Here is a 23,406-nt window from a genome sequence, read left to right as displayed (position 1 = left end):
ACCTCACTGAATCTCCCCCTCTGACTTCGGCTCACTCACTCACTCATTCATTCCTCAAATGCTTACAAAGGGTCTACTCTATGCCGGGCACACTTTGCTAGATTACAGGCATGATGGAGATGGCTCCTGCTCTTGTGAAGCTTCTAAGTTTAGTGGAAAAGTGGCAAAAACACAAACAGAACAGCCAATGAACAATTTGTGATAAATGTTATGGGAGAAAAGATCTGGCTAGAGTAGGAGAGAGTAACACAGGCCCTTAACTTTTTAGAAAGCGAGGTCAAGGAAGGCTTCTGTGTCAAGGTGGCATTTAACAAGGATTCAAGGCTAAGAAGGGAGTCAGATAAAGGTTTAGGGAAAAGTGTGTTCTAAGCAATGGGAAATGTTCTGGCATATGGAAAGCCCTAAGAGGAAGGAACTCTTAGAACTGACATCAGGCCTGTGGACAATGAAGAGTGGCTCAGGAGCCTAGGGAGGGGGGTGGGCTGGCCCTAGGAGAAGTCAGGATTTCATTCCAAGTACAACAGGAGCCACTCAGGGGTTTGCCCTCCTAAATCAGGGTCTTCAGGTTTCTTATGCTATTTTATATCTATCTTATATACTATTTTATACAAACACATATATTTTTAAATACATATATAAAATTTGTCAGATTATTACAAGTCGGTATATTAAAGCATAACAAAGGACAATAGAAGAGATAATTAAAAGTAAAGGCAAAGAAAATCTGTTAAAAATTTTTTTGACCTATGCAAAAAGGTACATGAATCTTTTACTCAAATATAAATTTTTAACTCATGAGTAATTAGTGCTGCTCACAGGCAAAGATCAAACATATTCTCCATTCAGCCTCACTAACTCAATCCCTAGAACGTTTATGTAGATAAAATATTTGACAAAGCTTTCCTCCCTGAATAACACAAAACAGTGTTTTCTAAATACATTCAAGACTTGAAGTGAAGGAATGATGGACTTTGCATTTTAAACAGATATTCCTGGATGTTGGATGGAAAAAATATAGAACCAAAAAAGTGGAAACTGAGAAACTGTTTGGATGTCCCTGGAGGAGCCCAGGTGGGAGCTGAAGATGGGGGCTGCGGGTCTGGAGAGCAGGGGATCACTGCAGGATGTGTGCTGGAGGGAGGAGCGACAGCACATGCAGGTGGGTACAGATGTGAGCACTGGACGATGAAGAGCCGGGAATGACTCTCGGGTTTCTAGCCCGAACAATGACTGGCATGGTGGAGGGAGCAAGGGTTGGTAGGAATTTAGAAGTCTGTTTTTGGCCTGCCAAATATGAGATGCCTAAATAGATATGTCAAGTAAAATACCAGATAGATGAGTGTGGAACTCAAAGTATATTTCTGGTTTCAACTTCAATGTAAAGAGCTTAGAAGTCACCATTTCATCTTTACAACAGAAAAAGCAAGATAAACTGAAAATCAGTGACTTTCCTTGGACTTATCAGAGAACTTGAGTGTGCAGGGCAAATCCATCCCCAAATCTGGAGAGGTGGATTCACAAAGTCTGAGATCTGCTTAGGTGGTACAGAAGCCAACCTGGAGGAATATTTAAAAGGTAATTACAAAGAGCTGCTGGAGACTTAGCACAGACTAGGATGGGAGTAAGAAACTCCTGGGGGCCACAGTCTTGGGAGGGTCAGGGATTTTAGATCTAGGAATCCCACCTCGTTCTCAAGGTGAAGAGATGAGAAAGATTCCCTGGTGGCTCTGGTAGGGGTAGGGGAAGAATTTTTGTAAAATAGGGCGCCTGGGTGGCTCAGTTGGTTAAGCGACTGCCTTCAGCTCAGGTCATGATCCTGGAGTCCCGGGATCGAGTCCTGCATCGGGCTCCCCGCTCAGCGGGGAGTCTGCTTCTCCCTCTGACCCTCTTCCTTCTCGTGCTCTGTATCTCTCATTCTCTCTCTCTCTCTCAAATAAATAAAATCTTAAAAAAAAAAAAAGAATTTTTGTAAAATAAACTCAAGGGTTTCTTCTGTAAAATAAACACAGGCCTATTCCCCAGGGGAAAACACTACTTGAGTCCTATCCCACTTGGGGAAAGGGCATTTCTTCAACTCCAGGCCTCTTGGACCTTTCTATCTTAGAGAAAGGTTGGGCAGTAAGGGAATAATACACACTTGTGAAGGTTACAACCTGCAATATGATTTATAAGAAATATGTAATTGGTCATTCAGATGACAAAAATATATTTTTCAGATATATTCGATCTTCACCCACAGCTCCTAAAAATGCTTTAGAGCCAAAAAAGTGAAACAAGTGTCTTGTTATTAATGAAGGTGACTTTTGGGACCCCTCCCAAGGGCAGGGGCTGGTTGCCAGAAGGATCAACGATGTGATTAAAAGGTTGGAAATTTCAGTACCACCCCCCAACTGGGTAGGGGTGTGGGGGAGGGGCTGGAGGTTGAATCAGCCAGTGGTCAATTACTTAATCAATCATGCCTATGTAATAAAGCCTCCATAAAAACCCAAGAGAACAGCTTTTTGGCCCTTTACAGAGAGCCTCCATGCGTGGTGAACCAGAACACTTCATGTGTCACCAAGCTGGCCCCAAGCTTCACGAGGACAGAAGCTCCCTCATTTGGCACGTTGCCCAAGGTATCTTCATCTGGCTGGTGATCTGTATCCTTTAACAAACTGGTAACCATAAGTGCTTCCCTGAGTTCTGTAGCTGCTCTAGCAAATTAATTGAACCTAAGAACATCATTGGAACCTCTAATCTGTAACTGGTTGGTCAGAAGCTCAGCTAATAGCCTGGGACTTGTGACTGGTGTCTGAGGTGAGAGTAGGGGTCAGTCTTACAGGGCTGAATCATTAGTCTGTAGAATCTGATGCTATCTCTGTGCTGATAGTGTCAGAACTGCTTGGTGTTGTGTATGCGGGACCCCTCCAACCCCACCTCAAAGTTGGAACTTGGTCCTGGAACTCATACAGGTAGCCCAGGGACACAGGCCTACTAAATACTGAGATTTCATCATAAGATGATAGAACGCTTTCCCTCCCTGACACCTTACCACCCTACCAACAGGGCTTCAGTATAACAGTGGATTACAGATGGAAGAGCTTCAAGACACACACTCTCTGAGGAAGAATATCCAAGGAAGCCCAAAGTCAAGAGGAGAGACTAAGACAAAGACACTAGAGGAATCTGAAGCCTCTGGACCTACAGCCACAGCAAACATCACACACAATTCAACCTAGCCAGATTAACATAAATCCTCATAGTAGAGGCTTATTTACTTCAGTTCTTATTACCCAACAACAGATACTGTCTGGTTTTAAAAATAATATGTATAAGGCATGCCAAAAGGCAAGAAAAACACAATTGGAAGAGATAAAACAAGCAGCAGAATCAGACTCCAAAAGGACAAAAATCTTGGAATGACCAAACAAGAAACTTAGAATAGAAAGATCAATATGTTAAGATCTCTAGAGGAAAAAGCAGACAACATGGAAGAACAGATGAGAAATGTAAGAAGATGGAAATTCTCAGAAAGCAGGAAAAGTACTTTCTTATTTATGATTATATAAAATTTAAGTATCAGCTTAGATACTCAAAAACAGTAATTTTTGTTTATTACATATTTATGGATGAATAAGTAACAGAAATGCAAAACTTCTACAGCAGTGATATTTCACCTAGAGAACTAAAAAAGATTACAGTATATACAGCATAATATATAGTTAAGTGTGAAGGGTAATGGGCACCCTCATACTGAGCTGGTGGGAATATAAATTGGCACAACCTCTTTGGAAGGCAGTCTGTCAGTGACTATCAAAATTACACATGGACAACTCAGCTAATATCATACTCAAAGGTGAAAAGCTGAAAGCTTTTCCTCCAATTATCAGGAATAAAACAAAGATGCCTATTGTTGGTGCTTTTATTCAACAAAGTACTAGAAGTCCTAGCCAGTGCAATTAGCCAAGAAAAATAAGAAAAAGGCATTCAAATTGAAAAAGAAGAGGTAAAACTGTCAATATTTGCAGACGCCATGATATTATGCATAGAAAATCATAAAGACAAGGGGCGCCTGGGTGGCTCAGTCAGTCAAGCCTCTTGACACTTGAGCTCAGCTCAGGTCTTGATCTCAGGGTTGTGAGTTCAAGCCCAGCATGGAGCCTACAGAGAGAAAAGAGAAAAAAAAAGAAGAGAGAAGAGAAGAGAAAAGAATAAAATACCTAGGAATAAATTTAACCAAGAAGGTAAAAGAAGTGCACACTGAAAACTGTAAGACATTAACAAAAGAAACTGAAAACACAAATAGAAAAATATTCTGTGCTCCTAAATTGGAAGAGTTAATACTGTCAAAATGTCTATACTATCCAAAGCAATCTACAGATTTGATACAATTCCTATCAAAATTCCAATGGCATTTTTCATAGAACAAAGTGATCCTAAAATTTGTATGGAACCACAAAAGATAAATAGCCAAAGCAACCTTGAGAATAAAAGAAAAAAGCTGGAAGCATCACGCTCCGATTTCAGACTATATTATAAAGTTATAGTAATCAAAACAGTATGGTACTGGCCTAAAAACAAACAAGTAGATAAATGGCAAAGAAGAAAGAGGCCAGAAATAAACCCACACATATATGGGTCAATTAATTTATGACAAAGGGAGCCAAGAATATACCATGGGGAAAGGACAGCCTCTTCAATAAGTGAATGATACTGGGAAAGCCACGTGCAGAAGAATGAAACAGGACCACTATTTTACACGATATACAAAGATCAACTCAAAATCAAAGGAAGACTTGGGGCACCCGGGTGCTCAGTTTGTTAAGTGTCTGTCTCTTGATTTCAGCTCAGGTCATGATCTCAGGGTTGTGAGACTGAGCCCCAGGCCGGGCTCCCTGCTCACTCAGCACAGAGTCTGAGTGGCATTCTCTCTCTCCCTCTCCCTCTACGCCCCCCCGATTCTCTCTCTCAAATAAATAAAGCCTTAAAAAAAAAAAAAATCAAGACTTGATTTTGAGACCTGAAACCATAAAACTCCTAGAAGAAAACATAAAAAGGCAGTAAACCTGACATCAGTTTTGGTGATTTGATACCAAAAGCAAAATTAAACAAGTGAAACTATATGAAACTAAAAAGCTTCTGCACAGCAAAGGTTTCGAAACCATCAACAAAATGGAAAGACAACCTACTGAATGGAAGAAAATACCTATAAATTATATATCTGTTAAGGGGTTAATATCCAAGTTATATAAAAAAACTCAAACACCTCAAGAGCAAAAAACAAACTGATTAAAAAATGGGCAGAGGATCTGAATAGGTATTTTCCAAAAGAAGACAGAAAGTCGGCCAACAAGTACTGAAAAGATGCTCAACATCACTAATCATCAGGGAAATGCAAATCAAAACCACAATGAGATACCACTTCACACCTGTCAGAATGGCTAGTATCAAATAATAATAAAAAAAGCAATTAACAAGTGTTGGTAAGGATGTGGAGAGAAAAGAGCCCTCATGCACAGTTGGTAGGAATATAAATCGGTGCAGCCACTATGGAAAACAGTGGCTTTAATTTTTAAAAAAATTAAAAATAGAACTATCATATAATCCAGCAATTCCACTTCTGGGTATTTATCCAAGGAAAACAAAAGCACTAGCTCAAAAAGATATACGCACCTTAATGTTCACTGCAACATTATTTATAACTGCCAACATATGGAAACAACCTAAGTGTCTATAGATGGATGAGTGGATAAAGAAAATGTAGTGTGTGTGTGTGTGTGTGTGTGTGTGTGTGTGTGTGTGTGTGTGTGTGTGTGTGTGTGTGTGTGTGTGTGTGTGTGTGTGTATTTACATAGAGTATTATATGGCCATAAAGGAGAATGCAATTTTGCCATCTGCGACAGCACAGACAGACCTTGAGAGCAGTATGCTAAGTGGAATAAAGACAAAGACAAATACTATATGATCTCACTTACATGTGGAATCTTAAAAAAAAAACGAGCTCATAGATACAGAGCACAGATTGGTGGCTCCCTGAAGTGGGGAGGTTGGGAGGGGGTCAAAATGGGCAAAGGAGGTCAAAAGGTACATATTTCCAGTTATAAAATAAATGTCATGGGGATGCAATATACAGTACGGTGACTACAGTTAATACTACTGTGTGGCATACTTGAGAGTTGCTAAGAGAGTAAATCTTAAAAGTTTTTAGTATGAGAAAAAAAATGTCTAACCACGTATGGTGACGAATGGTAACCAGACTCACTGTGATCATTTCACAATATATACAAATATCAAACTATTACATTGGGGTGCCTGGGTGGCTCAGTCGGTTGGGCGTCTGCCTTCTGCTAGGGTCATGATCCCAGGGTCCTGGGATCAAGTCCCACATTGGGCTCCCTGCTCAGCGGGGAGTCTGCTTCTCCCTCTCCCTCTGTCCCTCCCCCCCATGCGCTCTCTCTCTTGCGCACACGCACACACACTCTCTCAAATAAAATCTTTTTAAAAAATCATGATGTTGTATACCTGAAGAATATGATGTGATAGGTCAATTACACCTCAATAAAAAAAAAATTACACATGGATACATCCTTTCTCCCAGCAATCCTAGTTTGAGGAACTGATTCTACAGATGTGCTAAATTAAACAGGTAAAAGGTATTCACTGCAGCATCCATGGGATATCAAAGTTGCCACTCAAGAGAAAGAAGGAGTTATTTCTACCACATGGGAACTACCTCTAAGAGATGTTAAGACAAAAGAGTAAGGTGAGCACAGTCTAGAAAAATGTCTACATGCATGAAAAATACGCTGTACATATTTACACATGTGTTTTTGGTCTATATGTACAGCCTGTCTCTGAAAAAACAAGTAAGCAGTATGGTAATAGTGGCTACCTCCTGGGAGAGACCTGGGTGACTTGGGGAAGAGGAGGAAGGGAGATGCATCATTTACTCTGTACCCTGTTTGGTGTGGTGTGATTTTTCACAGCAATGAGTACCTGAGGGGGGCCAGGAGAACTTCAGAGCAAGAAAGGAAACGTCAGATGGCTGAGAACATGGGAAGGACAGAAAAGTACTGACATCCAAGAAGGGATGTGCAGGAATAAAGAGCTAATAGAAGAGAGAAATAGGGAAGGAGGTGCTTTAGGAGCCCAAGTAAAGATCTCAAACTCTTAAAAAATATATAATAGCAGAAGTCCTTCCTAGTAAAATGTGAAACTTCAATATATAAAGTAGGTAAAACAAGTATTTTATCATATATTTTATAAGCTCAAATTCAAACATTTCTTTAGGTCAAACTCTGAATATAATGATGCTCTCAAAACATAAACCTGAAATGGGGAGTATACAGGGGTACCTCAGGAGAACCTTAAAATACACAGAAATGGCAAGAGAAGCTTTATACCAAGGTCTGCTCCGAACAATGAACATGGCAGTACACGTGAGCACACCAGTGATCTCCAGCATGTCAAATTTGGTATATGACATGTTCAAGTGGGTTTTTCTTTTTTTAATCTATCTTGATTGCTTTAAAAACTGGATTACATATTTAAAAAAAAAATCTGAACCTAATGTTTATGTCATGTGGGAAGCAATGAAGACAAAATTTGCAAACCACTGGCCTGGAAACACTGCATTATGATGAAAACCTATTGAGATTTATTGAGAAGCTACTTTGTGATTGGATGGGTTCAATTAAGCCTCATTCTCAGACAAGTGGGTGCTCTTCTATGGCTCTTCCTATCTCCCTATCTCCTTCCACAGACTCCACCCTAGACCTCTGTAACCCCATAACGATAGCTCTCAACTCTAGACACAAGGCTACTTCCTCCAGCCTTCCCACTTGGCCCCAAAGCCCTTTGCAGCCATTATGATGACAAGATACTGATAGATACAAGTCTATGTTCTAGATCACTCAGTGCAGGCCTGCATAACTAGATATGTTTGGTCTGGTGTTGACTGCCACATTATTGTTATTAAAAACAAGAACATAAATCCTGGAATGAGAGAAAAGAGCTTTTAAAGGACTTAACTATGACAACTGATGACATTTTAGAATATCAACTATGGATTAGATAATGGCATGTTTCAATATTAAATTCCCTGATTTTTGATAACTGTATTGTGATAATGTAAGAAAATGTCATTATTCTTAGAAAATACATATACTGAAATATTTAGGGCAAAGAGGTGTGCTATCTCTATTCTCAAAATAATTCAGAAAAAATATACGCACATTCACTTAGAATGTTAACAGCAAACAACTGGTGAATCTGGGTAGATGTACAGGATTTCCATGTACTATTTTCTGTAAGTTTGAAATTATATAAAAATAAAACTTAAAAAAATTATAGTTGCTAACATTGGTATTTGCTTCCTATAAGTTTGCAAGCATTTAATCCTTTCAAAATTCTATTAAATAGGTATTATTATTGTTGTCATTTTATAGCTATAGAGGTTACAGAAACTTTCTCCAGAGTCACATAGCTGAGTGGAGACAAGATTTGATCCTAAGTCTGTTCCATTCAGAGCCAAAGCTCCTAAATGTCACCTAGCCCTATCAACCTTACTGTATAATCTTTCCCTCCTAACTTTAACACAGAAGCCACCATTTGGGTTCTAAGCATTGTTATTCATGAAAACATCATAGCACTTATTCTCTTCCCAGGACTTAAGGCTTTGGAGATTATCACTGAAGTCAGGGCTAGAAATGAAAACTCACTGAAGCCATCACCACCAACAAAGAACCAAAAAATCATCCTATAACCTTCATTTTCCTTAAAAACAAAACAAAACAAAACAAAAAAACAAACCTTGAAATACAGTCAATTCAGCTGCACTCAGGGTATGTCCAATTTTATTGACAGTTCACAATGGAAAGATTTCGACTACATTTACTATATATAAAGCTCATGCCAAAGGCTTATCTTCCCCAGAGAGACTAAAAGCTCAACACCAAGCATCTATTCTACAAGACTTCTATTCAAGGGACCTTACTGCATTGCATTCCAGCCAGGACAGCAGTGTCACCATGGGCCAAGCACCATGGCATGGGGATAGCCCACTGTAAGGAATGGGATGCTAGAATGGCCCTTAGGAAAAGAGAGATTCTTCTCATACCAAAAGGGGGAAAGGTGTACTCTTTTTTTTTTTTATTTATTTTTATTTTTTATTATTTTTATTATTTAAAAGATTTTATTTATTTATTTCAGAGAGAGAGAGAATGAGAGATAGAAAGCACGAGAGGGAAGAGGGTCAGAGGGAGAAGCAGACTCCCTGCTGAGCAGAGAGCCCGATGTGGGACTCGATCCCGGGACTCCAGGATCATGACCTGAGCCGAAGGCAGTCGCTTAACCAACTGAGCCACCCAGGCGCCCAGGTGTACTCTTGATATATACATTAGCTACTGACAGTCTCCTGGAGAACTTTCTATGTTCTCATCTGCCCTCAGATGGTTATGAGCCCATGATGTATAGGCCATGATTAAATGCAGTTAGCTCCTTTCCCAGAGTTGGGAGAGTTAGGCAGAATCCTAACACATACTCCACAAAACTATAAAGGACCCATTTTTAAGTCGTAATGATCAAATAAGGACAAAATAAAAGAGAAAAAATAATTTAGCTATAGAGTTCTTAATTCTGAGGAACAGTAAAACCTTGTTAAATGCTGGGCCCATTACTTCTGAATTTCCAAACACTCAGCTACATGTTTCCTACTGGTGTGAAGTTAAAATGACTTATATATTATGAGCTTCAGTGTTTATGGTAAAATATTACACAATACAGACATAATGGGAATATAATCTTTTAACTTCTTTCATTTTACTCATTAGAACTCTTTTATGTTTAGTTTATAATAGGTTAGTCCAAAAAATCACTTTTAAGAGTAGGTAAACATTATAGAAATTACCTAGTTACGATATCATCCTGTTCACTTATACCAAGCTTGGAATAAACTGTAAATGAAGCAATCCTTTTACTTATTCACTCAAATTACCTGTCCACCCTGGTATTCTCTCAAACTCGTGTTATGTAACTAATATTTTTTCTGCCATTCATCTTTTTTCATGTTTTTTGTTGTTGTTGTTGTTTAGCCTTTTGATTCAGCTTGTTGAGGTAACTTTGAATCTTTAATCTGTGTGTCATCAACATATTATCCCTTCCTCCCAACTTGTTGACAGTGACTTCAATACACACATCTTCTCAGAGCCCTGGGCAAGACTAAACCTATCATAAGTGAATACCAATTAGTTAATAACAATAATACTAGCAATAATTATTGCAGATAATTAGTACATACTGAACCATTAGTATGTGCCAATCACTGTTCTAAGCACTTTACAAGCAATATTCCATTGATTCCTCAAAATAACCTTATGAGGTTTACATACATTTTCTAAATGAAAAAAATCGAGGCACTGAAAAGTTAATTTTTAAGGTTGAAATAGCTAAAAAGTGGGGCACTGAATCTGACTTCAAGTGGGGGCCCATATACTTAACTACGAGGACATACTGCCTCTCAATTTGGAAGCATTTAAGTAATTAAATGGTATACTGATCCCAATAGTTTCGAACAATAGTTTAAACTTTTGCATAAAAAGTTAATCAATCAATGTAAACTTTTTCTTTTTTAAAGAATAAATGAGGTTGTATTTTACTTGATGCCCAAGAAGCACAACTCGTTAGTGAAATCCTGAGGTAGGTTTGTTCTGCAAAGGATTCAGAAGACAGGACTACCTTTGGGCAGGTGGCTGGAACCAAGTGGGATTGGTGCAGGTACCTGAATTCGCTGAGGTGAAGCTACCGCAGAGTCGGCAGAGATTATCTGGATGCGCGGGGAGGGGCTGGTCATCCCTGGAGATTCCGGCCGAGAGGTCTGTGTCCGTGGTACCTGTTGGGGAGAAGTGGGATGGATCACAATGGAGCTCAGAAAAATGCCCAGTGGTAGCTGGGGACCATGCCTCTTGCTTTCACTGTGGCTTTGAGTAATAAACTTGAGTAGTTCTGGTGTTTGTACCCAGAGTGACAAAGGACTAATGAGATACTGCCACAGGATGGCTGTAAGAAAATACAATCTTAAAAGAGCTATTTCTAATGCTGAAAATGCAAAAACAAATACCCCCCCATAAAACAAAAAAATTCCCACAAAAAACACAGAGGAATTTCCAATCTGCTCTATACAACTTTAATAAATAGCTGCTAGGGTAACTTTTTAGAAATGATCTTTGAATGTTTTCACTGTCTCCAAAACCAGCTGTAAAACACTCCTTTAAGATGATAGTTTCCAGAAGAAAGATTCTCATAACACCATAAAGGATGGCAAAAAGAACCAGCACTACACTGAAAAACTACTTGTGAAAGAGTCCTGGTAATCCCCCAGTCCCACTGGGATGGGGCTGGGAAAAGCCCAATCAATTATACAAAGGTCTGGAATTTAGTCAATACCCACCAAAGGCAAGGTTCAAGGTCCTGAGTGGTCATCTGGGCACCTGAAGTAGGCAGTTACTACTTTTCCTTGAATAAAAGTATATCATGGGGCACCGGGGTGGCTCAATCCGTTAAGCGACTGACTCTTGATTTCGGCTCAGGTCATGATCTCAGGGTCATGAAATCAATCCCCACATCAGCTCCACACTGGGCACTGAGCCTGCTTAAGATTCTCTCTTAAGGGGCGCGTGGGTGGCTCAGTCGGTTAAGTGCCTTCAGCTCAGGTCATGATCCCAGGGTCCTGGGATCAAACCCCATGCAGGGTTACCTGCTCAGCGGGGAGCCTGCTTCTCCCTCTCCCTGCTCATGCTATCTCTGTCACTATCTCTGTCTCTTTCTCTCTCTCAAATAAAATCTTTAAAAAACAAAAGATTCTCTCTTAAAGAGAGTCTCCCTCTCCCTCTGCCCCTCCCCCGTTCACATGTGCTTGCTCTTGTTAAAAAAAAAAAAAAAAAAGAAAAAAGTATATCATGAACCATGCTTTATAAGCTCTTCCAAAAAACAGGCGGGGGAACACTTCTCAATTCATTCTATGTAACCAAAACTAGGCAAAGACATCACAAGAAAACTACAGACCAATATTCCTTATGAATATAGGTGCAACAATCCTCAATAAAACATTAGCAAACTGAATCCAGAGGCATATAAAAAATTATACACCATGAGGGCACCTGGGAGGCTCAGTTGGTTAGGGAGCTGCCTTTGGCTCAGGTCATGAACCTGGAGTCCTGGGATGGAGCCCTGTATTGGCCTCCCTGCTCACTGGGGAGTCTCTTTCTCCCTCTCCCTCTGCCCCTCTCCCTCCTCTCATGAGCACATGCTCTCTAATAAATAAAATCTTTAAAAAAACTTATACACCATGACCACGTGGGATTTACCACAGAAACAGAAGGTTGGCTCACCATATGTATGTAATGTAATCTGCTGTATTAATAGAGGATAAAAGCCTCAAAATCTCAATTGACACAGAAAAACCGTTTGACAAAATCCAACACCATTTCACACAAAAAAAACATTCAACTAACTAGAAACAGGAAGTTCTCAATCTGGGGCACCTGGGTGGCTCAGGTGGTTAAGCGTCTGCTTTTGGCTCAGGTCATGATCTCAGGTCCTGGAATCCAGTCCAGTGTTGGGCTCCCCGTTCAGTGGGGAGCCTGCTTCTCCCTCTCCCTCTGCCCCTCCCCCCGCTCATGCACACTCTCTCTCTCAAGTAAATAAATAAAATAAAGAGTTCTCAATCAGATAAAGAGTATCTATAAAATACAGCTAACACAATACTTAATGGTAAAAGACCGATAGTTTTCTTTAAAAATTTGATTTATTTATTTGAGAGAGAGAGAGCGCGTATGTGCAACAGCGGGGATGGGGTGAAGGGGGTTGGGAGGAGGCGCAGAGGGAGAGAGAGAATCTTTAGCAGGCTCAGCACAGAACTCTCACGGGGCTTGATCTCATGACCCCGAGATCATGACCTGAGCCAAAACCAAGAGTTAGTTGCTTAACCAATTTGAGTCACCCAGGCACCCCAAGACTGCAAAGTTTCTAACTATAAGGTAAGAAACCAAAGATTCCCCCCTCCCTCCCAAAAAAGTCTGTTAGAATAAATAAATTCAGCAAAGCAGCAGGATACTAAGTCAACACAGAAAAATCAGTAGCATTTCTATACAAAATGAACAATCTGGAAATTACAAAAAAAAAATTCCATCGTGAAAGCATCAAAAAGAATCGATTACTTAGCAATTAAGTTAACCAAAGAGGTAAAAAAGACCTGTATAATAAAATCTATAAAACACTGCTAAAAGAAATTAAAGATATAAGTAAATGGAAACATATTCTGTGTTCATGGATTGAAAGACTTAATATTGCTAAGATGTCAATACTACAAAGTGATCTACAGATTTAATGCAACCCCTGTCAAAATCCCAGTGTTTTTTACAGAAACAGAAAATCCATCCCAAAATTCATATGGAATCTCAAGGGACCCTAAACAGATAGCCAAAACTACCTTGAAAAAGAACAAAGCTGGAAAACTCACACTTCCTGATTTTGCTACAAAGTGAAAATAATCAAAACAGTGTGATATTGGTATAAAGACAGACATAAAGACCAAAGGAACAGAACAGAGATCCCAGAAATAAAACCTGGCATATAATGGTTAAATAATTTTTGATAGGGGTATCAAGATCATTTGGTGGGGGCAAGGACAGTCTTTTCAACAACTGGTGCTGGAAAAACTGGCTATCCACATGCAAAAGAATGAAGTTGTACCTTTAACACCATGAACAAAAATTAACTCAAAATGGATCAAAAATCTAAATTTAAGACAGCTACAACTACAATATCCAGTATACAAAGAACTCCTAAAATCCAACACATAAAAAACCTAACCCAAATAAAAAATGAATAAAGGACTTGAATAGACATTTCTCCACAGAAGATACAAAACAGCCAATAAACACATGAAAAGCCATTCAACATCACTACTAATCATTAGGGAAATAAAAACCAAAACTACATCAAAATGCCATCTCATACATACTAGAATGGCTACTATCCAAAAAACCAGAAAATAACAAATGTTGATGAGGATGTGAAAAAACTGGACTCTCATACACTGCTGGCAGGAATATAGAATGGTACAGCCTCTTTGGAAAACAGTCTCACCAATCTTCAAAAGTTAAACACAGAGTTGTCATATGAACCAACAGTTTCACTCTTAGGTATATATTCAAGAGAAAGGCAAACATGTTCACACAAAAAATTTGTAGAGCAATGTTCAGCATAATTCATAACAGCTCCAAAAGTAGAAACCACCCAAATGACCATCAACTGATGAATGGATTAAAAAAAAAAAGTGGTATATCCATGCTATGGAATATTATTTAGTAATAAAAAGTAATGAAGTACTGATACATGCTACAACATGGATGAAATCAATCATAAAAAAACACATACTGTATGATTCCATTCATATAAAATGTAATAGGCAAATCTGTAGCTAAAGAAAGTAAATTAGTGGTTCCCAGGACTTGAGGGGATGGGGGAAGGGGGAATAACTGCTAATAGGCATGGAGTTTCTTTGGGGGATGATGAAAATGTTCTGGAATTAGTGGTGTTGGCTGTATAACACTGCGAATGTATCAAATACGTATCTTTTTTTTTTTTTTAAGTAGGCTCCATGCCCAATGTGGGGCTTGAACTCACAACCCTGAGATCAAGAATCACATGCTCTACTAACTGAACCAGCCAGGTGCCCCAAAACTATATACTTTTAAAGGTGAATTTTCTGGTAAGTGAAACACATCTCAGTTTTATAAAGCACATCACAATTGATTAATTGCTGGGGGTAGTCATGAAAAGCTTTTTTCTTTCACAGCATTAATTTAACCAACCAAAAAGATTACATTATAAAGACAACAGAATACAATATTTTCATAGTGATATTCAGTTTACAAAATGCTTCATGTAAATTAGTTCTGAGCTAAGATGTAGGCAGGAAAGGCAAACCCTGCAAAATACATCTCCCAGTATCCATGTACACATATTTCCTAGCTCTGTTTATTTGTAAGTATGAAGAAAAGACTGGCCAGTCACTTTATCAGAGCACATTCATTAAATCCTTCTTTAGTAATGAACATTCGGCATTTCGGTTGAATCTATTATTACTCTGCAAGTTAATTCTACCAATTTCAGATATATGGAATTCTTAACTAATAGACTAATAATGCTAACTTTCTGATTTAGATATTCACTTTACCTGTAAGACATTTTAAAGCAATCAACATTATATGAGTACCACAGGCTATGCAATCAGATAGACCCAGGCTCTGAAATATGTACTGTCATCCTGAGCAAGTGACTTAAATCCTCTAAACTTCAGTTTCCTCAAATTTAACATGGACATATTATGACTACTTTATGAGACTGATGGGAGGGTTAATGAATAATATGTTAAGTATTATTTCCATTCAACACATAGTAACTATCAGTACTATCACAAGCTTCCTGAAAATTCTTCTAGAGCCTGAGTTATAAACTGTGTATAAATGTTGTTACATGTGATAAAAATAATAGTGAAGCTCTCCTTGGACAGGAAATTCTTTTTTCTTATTATAAAAAAATATAAGGGGCACTGGGATGGCTCAGTAGGTTAAGCATCCAACTTGTGGTTTCAATTCAAGCCATGATCTCAGGGTCATGGGACTGGGCCCCACATCAAGCTCCATGCTTGGTGGGGAATCTGCTTGAGATTCTCTCCCTCTGTCCCTCCCCCAACTATGCTCGTGCTCTCTTTCAATAAACCTTAAAAAAAAAAAAAAAAATCAACCCTACCTCACATCATATACAAAAATTAGAAAACATAGGTGTAGAGCTTCTTAACCTTGGATTAGGCAATAATTTCTTACTATTACACTTAAAACACAATAAACAAAAGAAAAATACACAAAATGGACTTTGTCAAAATTAACAACTTTTGTGCTTCAAAGGACACTATATAGAAAGTGAAAAGTAACCCACAGAATAGAAGAAAATATTTGCAAATCACATATCTTAAGGGATTTGTATCAAGAATATATAAAGAACCCTTATAATCAATAAGAATACCAAGAAATAATTTAGAAATGGGCAAATGGAGTCAAACATTTCTCCAAAGAAAATATTCAAATGACCAATAAGCCCACGAAAATTGTTCAGTATCATTAGTCATTAAGGAAATGCAAATCAAAACCACATTAAGATACCACTTCCCACCCCGTAGGATGGTTATAATAAAAAAGAAAGATAAGAGTTGGCAAGGATGTGCAGCAACTGGAACTCTCATACACTGCTGGGGAGAATACAGAATGGTATGGACACTTTGGAAATAAGTATCAGTTCTGCAAATGGTTAAACATAAGAGTTGCCATACTATTTTGCAATTCTACTTCTAGGTATATACACCAGAGAAATAAAAACATCTGTCTACACAAAAATTCGTACATAATTCATAGCAGCATTATTCATAATAGTAAAAAAATGCAAATAACCCAACGTCCATCAAGTGATAAATAAAATGTGGTATATACATACAATGAACATTATCCAGCCATAAGAAGGAATGAAATGGGATGCCTGGGTGGCTCAGTTGGTTAAGTGTCTGCCTTTGGCTCAGGTCACGATCCCAGGGTCGCAGGATCGAGTCCCACATTGGGCTCCATGCTCACTGGGGAGTCTGCTTCTCCCTCTGCCTACCACTCCCTCTGCTTGCGCTCTCTCACTACCCCACCCCCCCGCAAATAAATAAAATCTTAAAAAAAAAAAAAAGGGATGAAGTATATTGTGGATGAACCCTGAAAACATGCTGAGAGGCCAGACATAAAAAGGCCACAGATTGTCTGATTTCATTTATATGAAATGTCCAGAATAGGCAGTTAAAAAAACAAAACAAAATCCCAAACAACCCGGAAAGTAAACAGTGGTTGCCTATGGCTGGGGAATAAGGAAATTGGGGGTAGGTGGGTGACACCTAAAGGGTGTAAGAGTTTCTTTTTTGTGATAATGAAAAACATTCTGCAACTAGATAGTGGTGATGGCTACACAACCTTATGAATATAATAAAAGCCACAGAATTATATACTTTAGGTAATTGTATGATATGTGAATTATATCTTAATAGAGCTCTTAAATTTTTTTTAAATGAATGAAATCAACAAATAGAAAATTATTTAAGGAGTCAGGATAAAGGTCACCTTTAGGGAAGAGGGTACAGGCAGTAATTGGAAGGAGGAAGGAAATTCTATTCTGCCTTTTTTTTTTTAAATAATCTCTATGCCCAATGTGGGGTTTGAACTCATGAGCCAGCCAGGTACCGCTCTATTCTGCTCTTATCTGAGTAGTGTTTACATGGACATGTCCTCTGTGTGATAATTCACTGTGTCACACACTTAGGAACTGTGAACTTATGTACATTACAATAAAGTTTATTTAAAAGAGTAACAGTATTAAAAAGTATTTCATAGGGTCTCAAAGAAGCTTTCTATGTCAGTAAGCGGAAAAAGACTGTTGTCCATGCTTCACTTGAACCTGCTTTGCATTAACCCTCTGCTACCCTAGAGCTTGCTGCATGCTGGGTGTGCAGAGCAATCAAAAGTGGTTCTGCCTTAAGAGCATCTGCTGGGGAAGACAGACGGCTGTAGTGGAAGCAGCACAGACTGGGTGCTAAGACTGCTTTTTGCCAGCTTCTGTGTGAGCTAGTTTAAACTTTCTAGACTCTGGTTCCCTCACCTGTTCAAGGATATGCTTGCAAATTTTATGATTCCTTTTGTATGAGAAGCCCAAGGGCCTCTACAAATTTGCCTGAGAGGGGTATAGGTCATGTTGGCAATGGGTTCCCAGTAGCTCAATAACAAATTCAGATTAGATGAACAACCCAAAATATCCCTTGAATTTAGCAGAGGAATGCTTAACTCTGGAGGTGACAGGTTAGTGGGAAAATATTTAGGATCTCCCCCGCCCACCCCGTGACCTTTAGAGACAAGGTGTGTTCTAAGTGGCACCGGGGCAGTTTGATATGATCTGGCTTGAAGGCAAAGTGATGCCACAATGGGACTGCTCGGAAATTCTTGCAGCTGTATGAATTTAGAACCTGATATTATAAGTACACATTTAGGTGAGGAATCTACTTTTTTTCCAGAAGCATATCGCTGAATATCATTTAGCACAGTGATAAAAAGCCAATTTGGTAATAGGACATAAAAATATAGATGCAAATTAACTAGCGGGAGCATCTCCTTCCCTGCCTACCTTTTCAGTACCTGGTGTCAGTCTTGGCCCTCTGCCTTAGCCTACTTTCTACTCCTTCAATCCGCTCAAGTTGCAAACGACAGGATCATTAGTTCATACTGAGGTATAAAACACCTGGCAACACCCAGATGTGCCTTATACCCTGGCCAGAACACTTACATTTTAATAGGAAAATGGCTAGTCCAAAGGACCCAATTAAACCATAAGCAAGGAGGATGTGAAAGTATGTTTGGACATAGACCTTCCAGGGCACGGTCTCTGACTCACACTTAAAGGGTAAAATCAGTGGTTCTGCTTTGCATCTTTTCTAAAGTAAACCGTGTTAAGCATCTGCCTTCAGCTCAGGTCATGATTCCAGGGTCCTGGGATAGAGCCCTGTGTCAGGCTTCCTGCTCGGCAGGAAGCCTGCTTCTCCCTCTCCCTGCTGCTCCCCCTGCTTGTGCACGAGCTCACTCTCTGTCAAATAAATAAAATCTTAAAAAAAAAAAAAGTTAACCATGCTCGCCCAACACACAAATGTTTACTGTCTAAAGAGTTTAATAAAAGCCCTGCTCCTCAGGCCAGCCTTTCCTGATTCCTCAAGTTGATATACAGGTCCTGTTCTGGGTGCTTGGAGCTCCTATATCTTAGCAGGTGCCCCTCCACAAGGCACCTACTGTAACTGCTTGGTTTTGTCTACCTCAGAGGGCAGTATGAAACATTTCCTATTTCTCCTTTTACTCCCAAGGCCAGGTTCATTTTAGGGCCACAATGATTGCTTGGTGAATAAACATTTATTAACTTCAGGAATGAGTAAGAAGTCTGTTTTACAGTCCTTGATCCTGGGATTCTGTTTACACCTTTTCTTCTTTTATTCCACTCTCATGCCCGTCTGCTAATCAGACATCCTGCAGGTACTGCGCAACACCTGCTTTGGCAGTTTATTACATAAACCCAAGGAGTACGGGCTTTCACTGACATACCTGCGTTTATGAGGCTGCTAGGAAAGTTCATACATTTTCACCCTGGAGAACCTTCTCTATTCGATCATAATAAGATGACATTGCTTTGGCAGTTTTTTAAGGAAAAAATTCTTAGGAAAAATTTCTGTGGTTTACATGCTAAAAGATGGACATCTAGGTTGAAGAGAAAGCCCACAGCACTGAGCTAAGGAGCAAATATTAAGTTTCTAAATCTATAATTTATTCTGAGTTTTGGCTGTAACATTCCCATGGGTTATTAACAGGGTAACCAACTTCACACTCTGTGGAAAAAAAAGATCATGCAGAGTTAATATGTTACAAATCTCAACCACGAACTTCCGACTTCTAAACATACCCAGTGAAATAATGAACAATGTAAATACCTAAGTAGGGTAAAGGGTTTCAGCCATGGGATACCTTCAGCCTGAACTGAAATGCTCCACATCCTCCTTTTATTATTTCAAAGGACCACTAAGTAATAATAAGTGTAGTGAAGGGTCAATGGGCAAAGAGTTAATCCCTCTTTGTTCTGCAACTTGCAGCATAGAGAGAAGAATCCACAGGAGGCTGCCAGTCTTGAAAGTGCTCATCCCTTCCCTCATACAAAGGATTAGGACCTTACAATGCCAGGGTGTTGTGTTCCTAAAAAATAAATTCTCCTGATGACTGGTAAGTTAGGCTCTTCTTTATGCTGGAGTCAACGAAGGATTCAAACCTGAACATTACAAGTCAGCCTCATTTATATCAGAACTGACTATCCAATTCTTAAATTTGCCAGTTGATAATATGTTTAAAAAGATAAAATCACAGCCCTATATTTCTTTTTTTTAAGATTTTTTAAATTTATTTATTCATGAGAGACAGAGAGAGAGAGAGAGAAGCAGAGGGAGAAGCAGGCTCCCAAGGAGCAGGGAGCCCGATGCGGGACTCGATCCCAGGACCCCGGGATCATGACCTGAGCCGAAGGCAGACGCTTAACCATCTGAGCCACCCAGGCGCCCCCAGCCCTATTATTTCTTGGCACAAAAACAAAGATCCACACAGTCAACAATCAGTAGCCACATTATGTAAAAACAATGAGGTGTTTAAGAGCAACTCCCTGTTCATAAGCAGGTAAAACTGTTGAAAACAACAAACAAGTAAGCAGCTTTTGCCCCACCCGAACTTACCTAGCATACTCAAATACAAGTTCCTATGAAGACATAATTTGCTAGGTGCTAAGCATAGCAACACACACTAAACTTAATTCTTTCAAAATACATAATAGGTGTCTAAATCCACTGCTATTTTACCAACTGCTCTAAAAACAAGTTATCTATGAAATACACTGCATTACAAGGAGGCTTCTCCCAGAAACAGAATGAGAACAAAATCGCAGTCTTGATTTTTTAGGACACTTATACTTACCACGCCAATGGCTCCCTGCAGCTTTATTTACATTTTTTCTCAGCAACCTCCCAGGCCAGAGAGCCCAACCCGAAGGGCCAAGGGTTGGTTGGGGAAAACGCAGGCATTTGCTTTCAAACTGCCAGTACAGATTCCATTCACCAAAACCAGGCAGAGCTGTTTAAAGATGCCCTCTCTATGACCCTGCTTGCTGAAGGTCAAGTACACTATCACTCCCTGTAACCCAGGAAGCAAAATTGACACGTTCCATGCCATTTCCCCAGCTGCTGAAGCGGTTTGTCTAATATGATTAATTGCTTCTAAGGAAGGTGTACTTTGCTTTACAAAGTTCCCCCTTCACCTAGATTGTTGCTTTTGCTAAATGCACCATCCTCCTCTCCCCATCCTCACTGGCTTCCCCTTAAAGACCACCCTTCCTGAACCAAGAGCTCCTGAGCATATTACCATGGAATCCAACCAACTCAAAACAGTTTTAAAACTAAAAAGACTGGAGGGAAGATTTGGAGAATTCAGAAACACCGTGTTCTGAATATAGCATTTTGAACTTCACAGTACATCAAGACAACATTTTTTTGAAGATACAGGGTCTCTGCAAGTTACTATTCTACTCAAAGGCAAGGCAACATAACAATCTACATTACATACAAAACAACCATGAGAATAACAGCACTGGGCTCATTCAACAAATATTTTACTACATCCACCCAACATGTGCCAGGCATGTGAATTCAGGTTAGAGTTCTTGCCTCTGCAGCCTCCCATTCTGGCAGGAAGGTGAGCACATGTAGTCCTTGCAAATGAGGGCATAGTAACTGGCTGCTCAATGGCTTCAAGTCTCAGTCTCAGTCCTCCCCCAAGGCCACAGCCAAAAGGGAGCTCCTGATGTCACATTTGAGGTGGGGCTGTAACTAATACTCAGAGCACCTGTCTCTAAGCCAAACTGTAGCCTTCTGTTTGCCATGGGACTCACTACCTGTTTTAATACCTAGTTTGGCTTAGAGACAGGTGGGCCCCTTGACTGGTACAGAATGGATATATTTAACCTAAAGGTCAGAAGCAACTGAAATGTCTCAAACTAGGAGATGAGTTATGCTATGCTCCCTTGATACAATACTATGTAGCTATGAAAAATGCTGATCGTGCAGGCTATGTAGCAACTTGTGGATAGGATATTTACATTTATTCTGTGAAATAACATTCTGTGAAATCACACTACTAAGTTATGTGTATGCTGTGATTACAACTGGATGACATGCATGTGAGAAAAAGACCAAAAAAATACACTTATTTATTCACTAAATTTTTAAAAAGATTTATTTATTTGAGAGAGCTCGCACACACATGATGGGGAGGGGCAGAGGGAGAGAGAGAGAATTCCAAGCAGACTCCCTGCTGAGCCTGGAGCCCGACCCAGGGCTTGACCTCATGACCCCGAGATCATGACCTGAGACAAAAATTCAGAGTCAGATGCTTAACTGAGCCACCCAAGTGCCCAATAAAGAAATCTTAGTATTGAGTGCTCACAGTGTTCTACACACTGTGGAAAGTGTTTTAAATACTGGGAAGACAACAGCAAATGAAACAAAGTTCCTGCCTTTCTGGATTTTACATTCTATTGTGACAAAGATGTATAAATGTTCGTCAGATAATGATGAGCACTTTGGAGAAAAGTAACAGTAACAAGGATAAAGAGTGACAGAGGTAGAATGGTTATACAAGGAAGGGATAAAGTAGTAAAATGATAGACATGTGTAAAATTGTAGAAATATGGCTTCCTTCTCTCCTTTTCAAATTTTCCAGAATGTTTTACCACTTTTACAATCAATTAAAAAAAAACCTATTTCCAAAAAAGTTACCTTTTAAAACCAGCAAATATTGTTCGAATTTGGTATTATGAACGATCTTATTTTTCACCCCGTCTGAAATACTGAGTGTTCTTCATACTTTTCTTCATTTTAAAAAGAAAAACTCCTTTTCTACCCATTCAAGAAAACCTTTTTTTCACATAAGATGATATATAAAATTTTACTGTGAGAAAGAATTCTCCTTGCCTACTGAAGATATTTTAAAACTAGGCTATGTTTCTGCAATCACAAATCAAAATAAACGGAATCATCCTGGTAGGCAGCTAGTTACAGGGGACACTCATTTCACTTAGAAGGCTAGCTCCTGTCTGGGTGGCTTTGGACAAGTCCCTTAATTGTTCTAAGCCTTTGTTTACTCATTTGTAAAATTGACACTGATACCTCTTACTTCACAGGACAATGCGAGGATCAAAATGAGGCAATAAAGTACAATGCATTATATAAACACAGAGCATTCCTATTATAATTTCGGAGGAAATCAAATGCGTAGAGCTAAACCTATCACTCTGAGTAAGATGTTAATCTCCTCCTACAGCTGATGTTCATTGTTTATTTATAGACAAAATGGTTTCATTTCTAATCCCCCATTACCTATGACCAATAAAAGGATACAATCTCCAAAGTCTTGTTTCAAGTATCAGACACTAGGGGCGCCTGGGTGGCTCAGTCATTAAGCGTCTGCCACTGGCTTGGGTCATGATCCCAGGGTCCTGAGATCGAGCTTCATATCGGGCTCCCTGCTCGGTGGGAAGCCTGCTTCTCCCTCTCCCACTCCCCCTGCTTGTGTTCCCTCTCTCGCTGTCAAATAAATAAATACAATCTTAAAAAAATAAAGCTACACACCTCAAAAGCAGTGAGATTTTAAGAAAGGAGATGTTGAGATGTTTTCTAAGATAGAACGTTACTATTCTGCCCCAAGACATACATAC

The 23,406-nt window shown here is 39.3% G+C and overlaps 1 protein-coding gene across 8 annotated transcripts in view; it reads right to left on the bottom strand.

Annotated features, from left to right (window-relative positions):
- NR2C2 (nuclear receptor subfamily 2 group C member 2) overlaps nt 1–23,406 on the bottom strand; it is a 93,764-nt gene that overhangs the window by 32,505 nt on the left and 37,853 nt on the right. For all 8 annotated transcript variants that reach the window (XR_003608900.2, XR_003608899.2, XR_003608896.2 and 5 more), the window contains one exon: nt 10,757–10,867. Coding sequence is in view for 1 of the 8 variants with exons in the window: in XM_028101641.2 (XP_027957442.1) it covers nt 10,757–10,867 (111 nt within the window). In the remaining 7 variants the exon portion in view is untranslated. The remainder of the gene's footprint in view (nt 1–10,756; nt 10,868–23,406) is intronic.

This window comes from Eumetopias jubatus, unplaced genomic scaffold, assembly GCF_037043125.1.
Source record: "Eumetopias jubatus isolate StellerSeaLion01/CBP00866 unplaced genomic scaffold, mEumJub1_p1.0 scaffold_1, whole genome shotgun sequence".
Lineage (NCBI taxonomy): Eukaryota > Metazoa > Chordata > Mammalia > Carnivora > Otariidae > Eumetopias > Eumetopias jubatus.
This window is presented reverse-complemented; position numbering and strand designations above follow the sequence as displayed.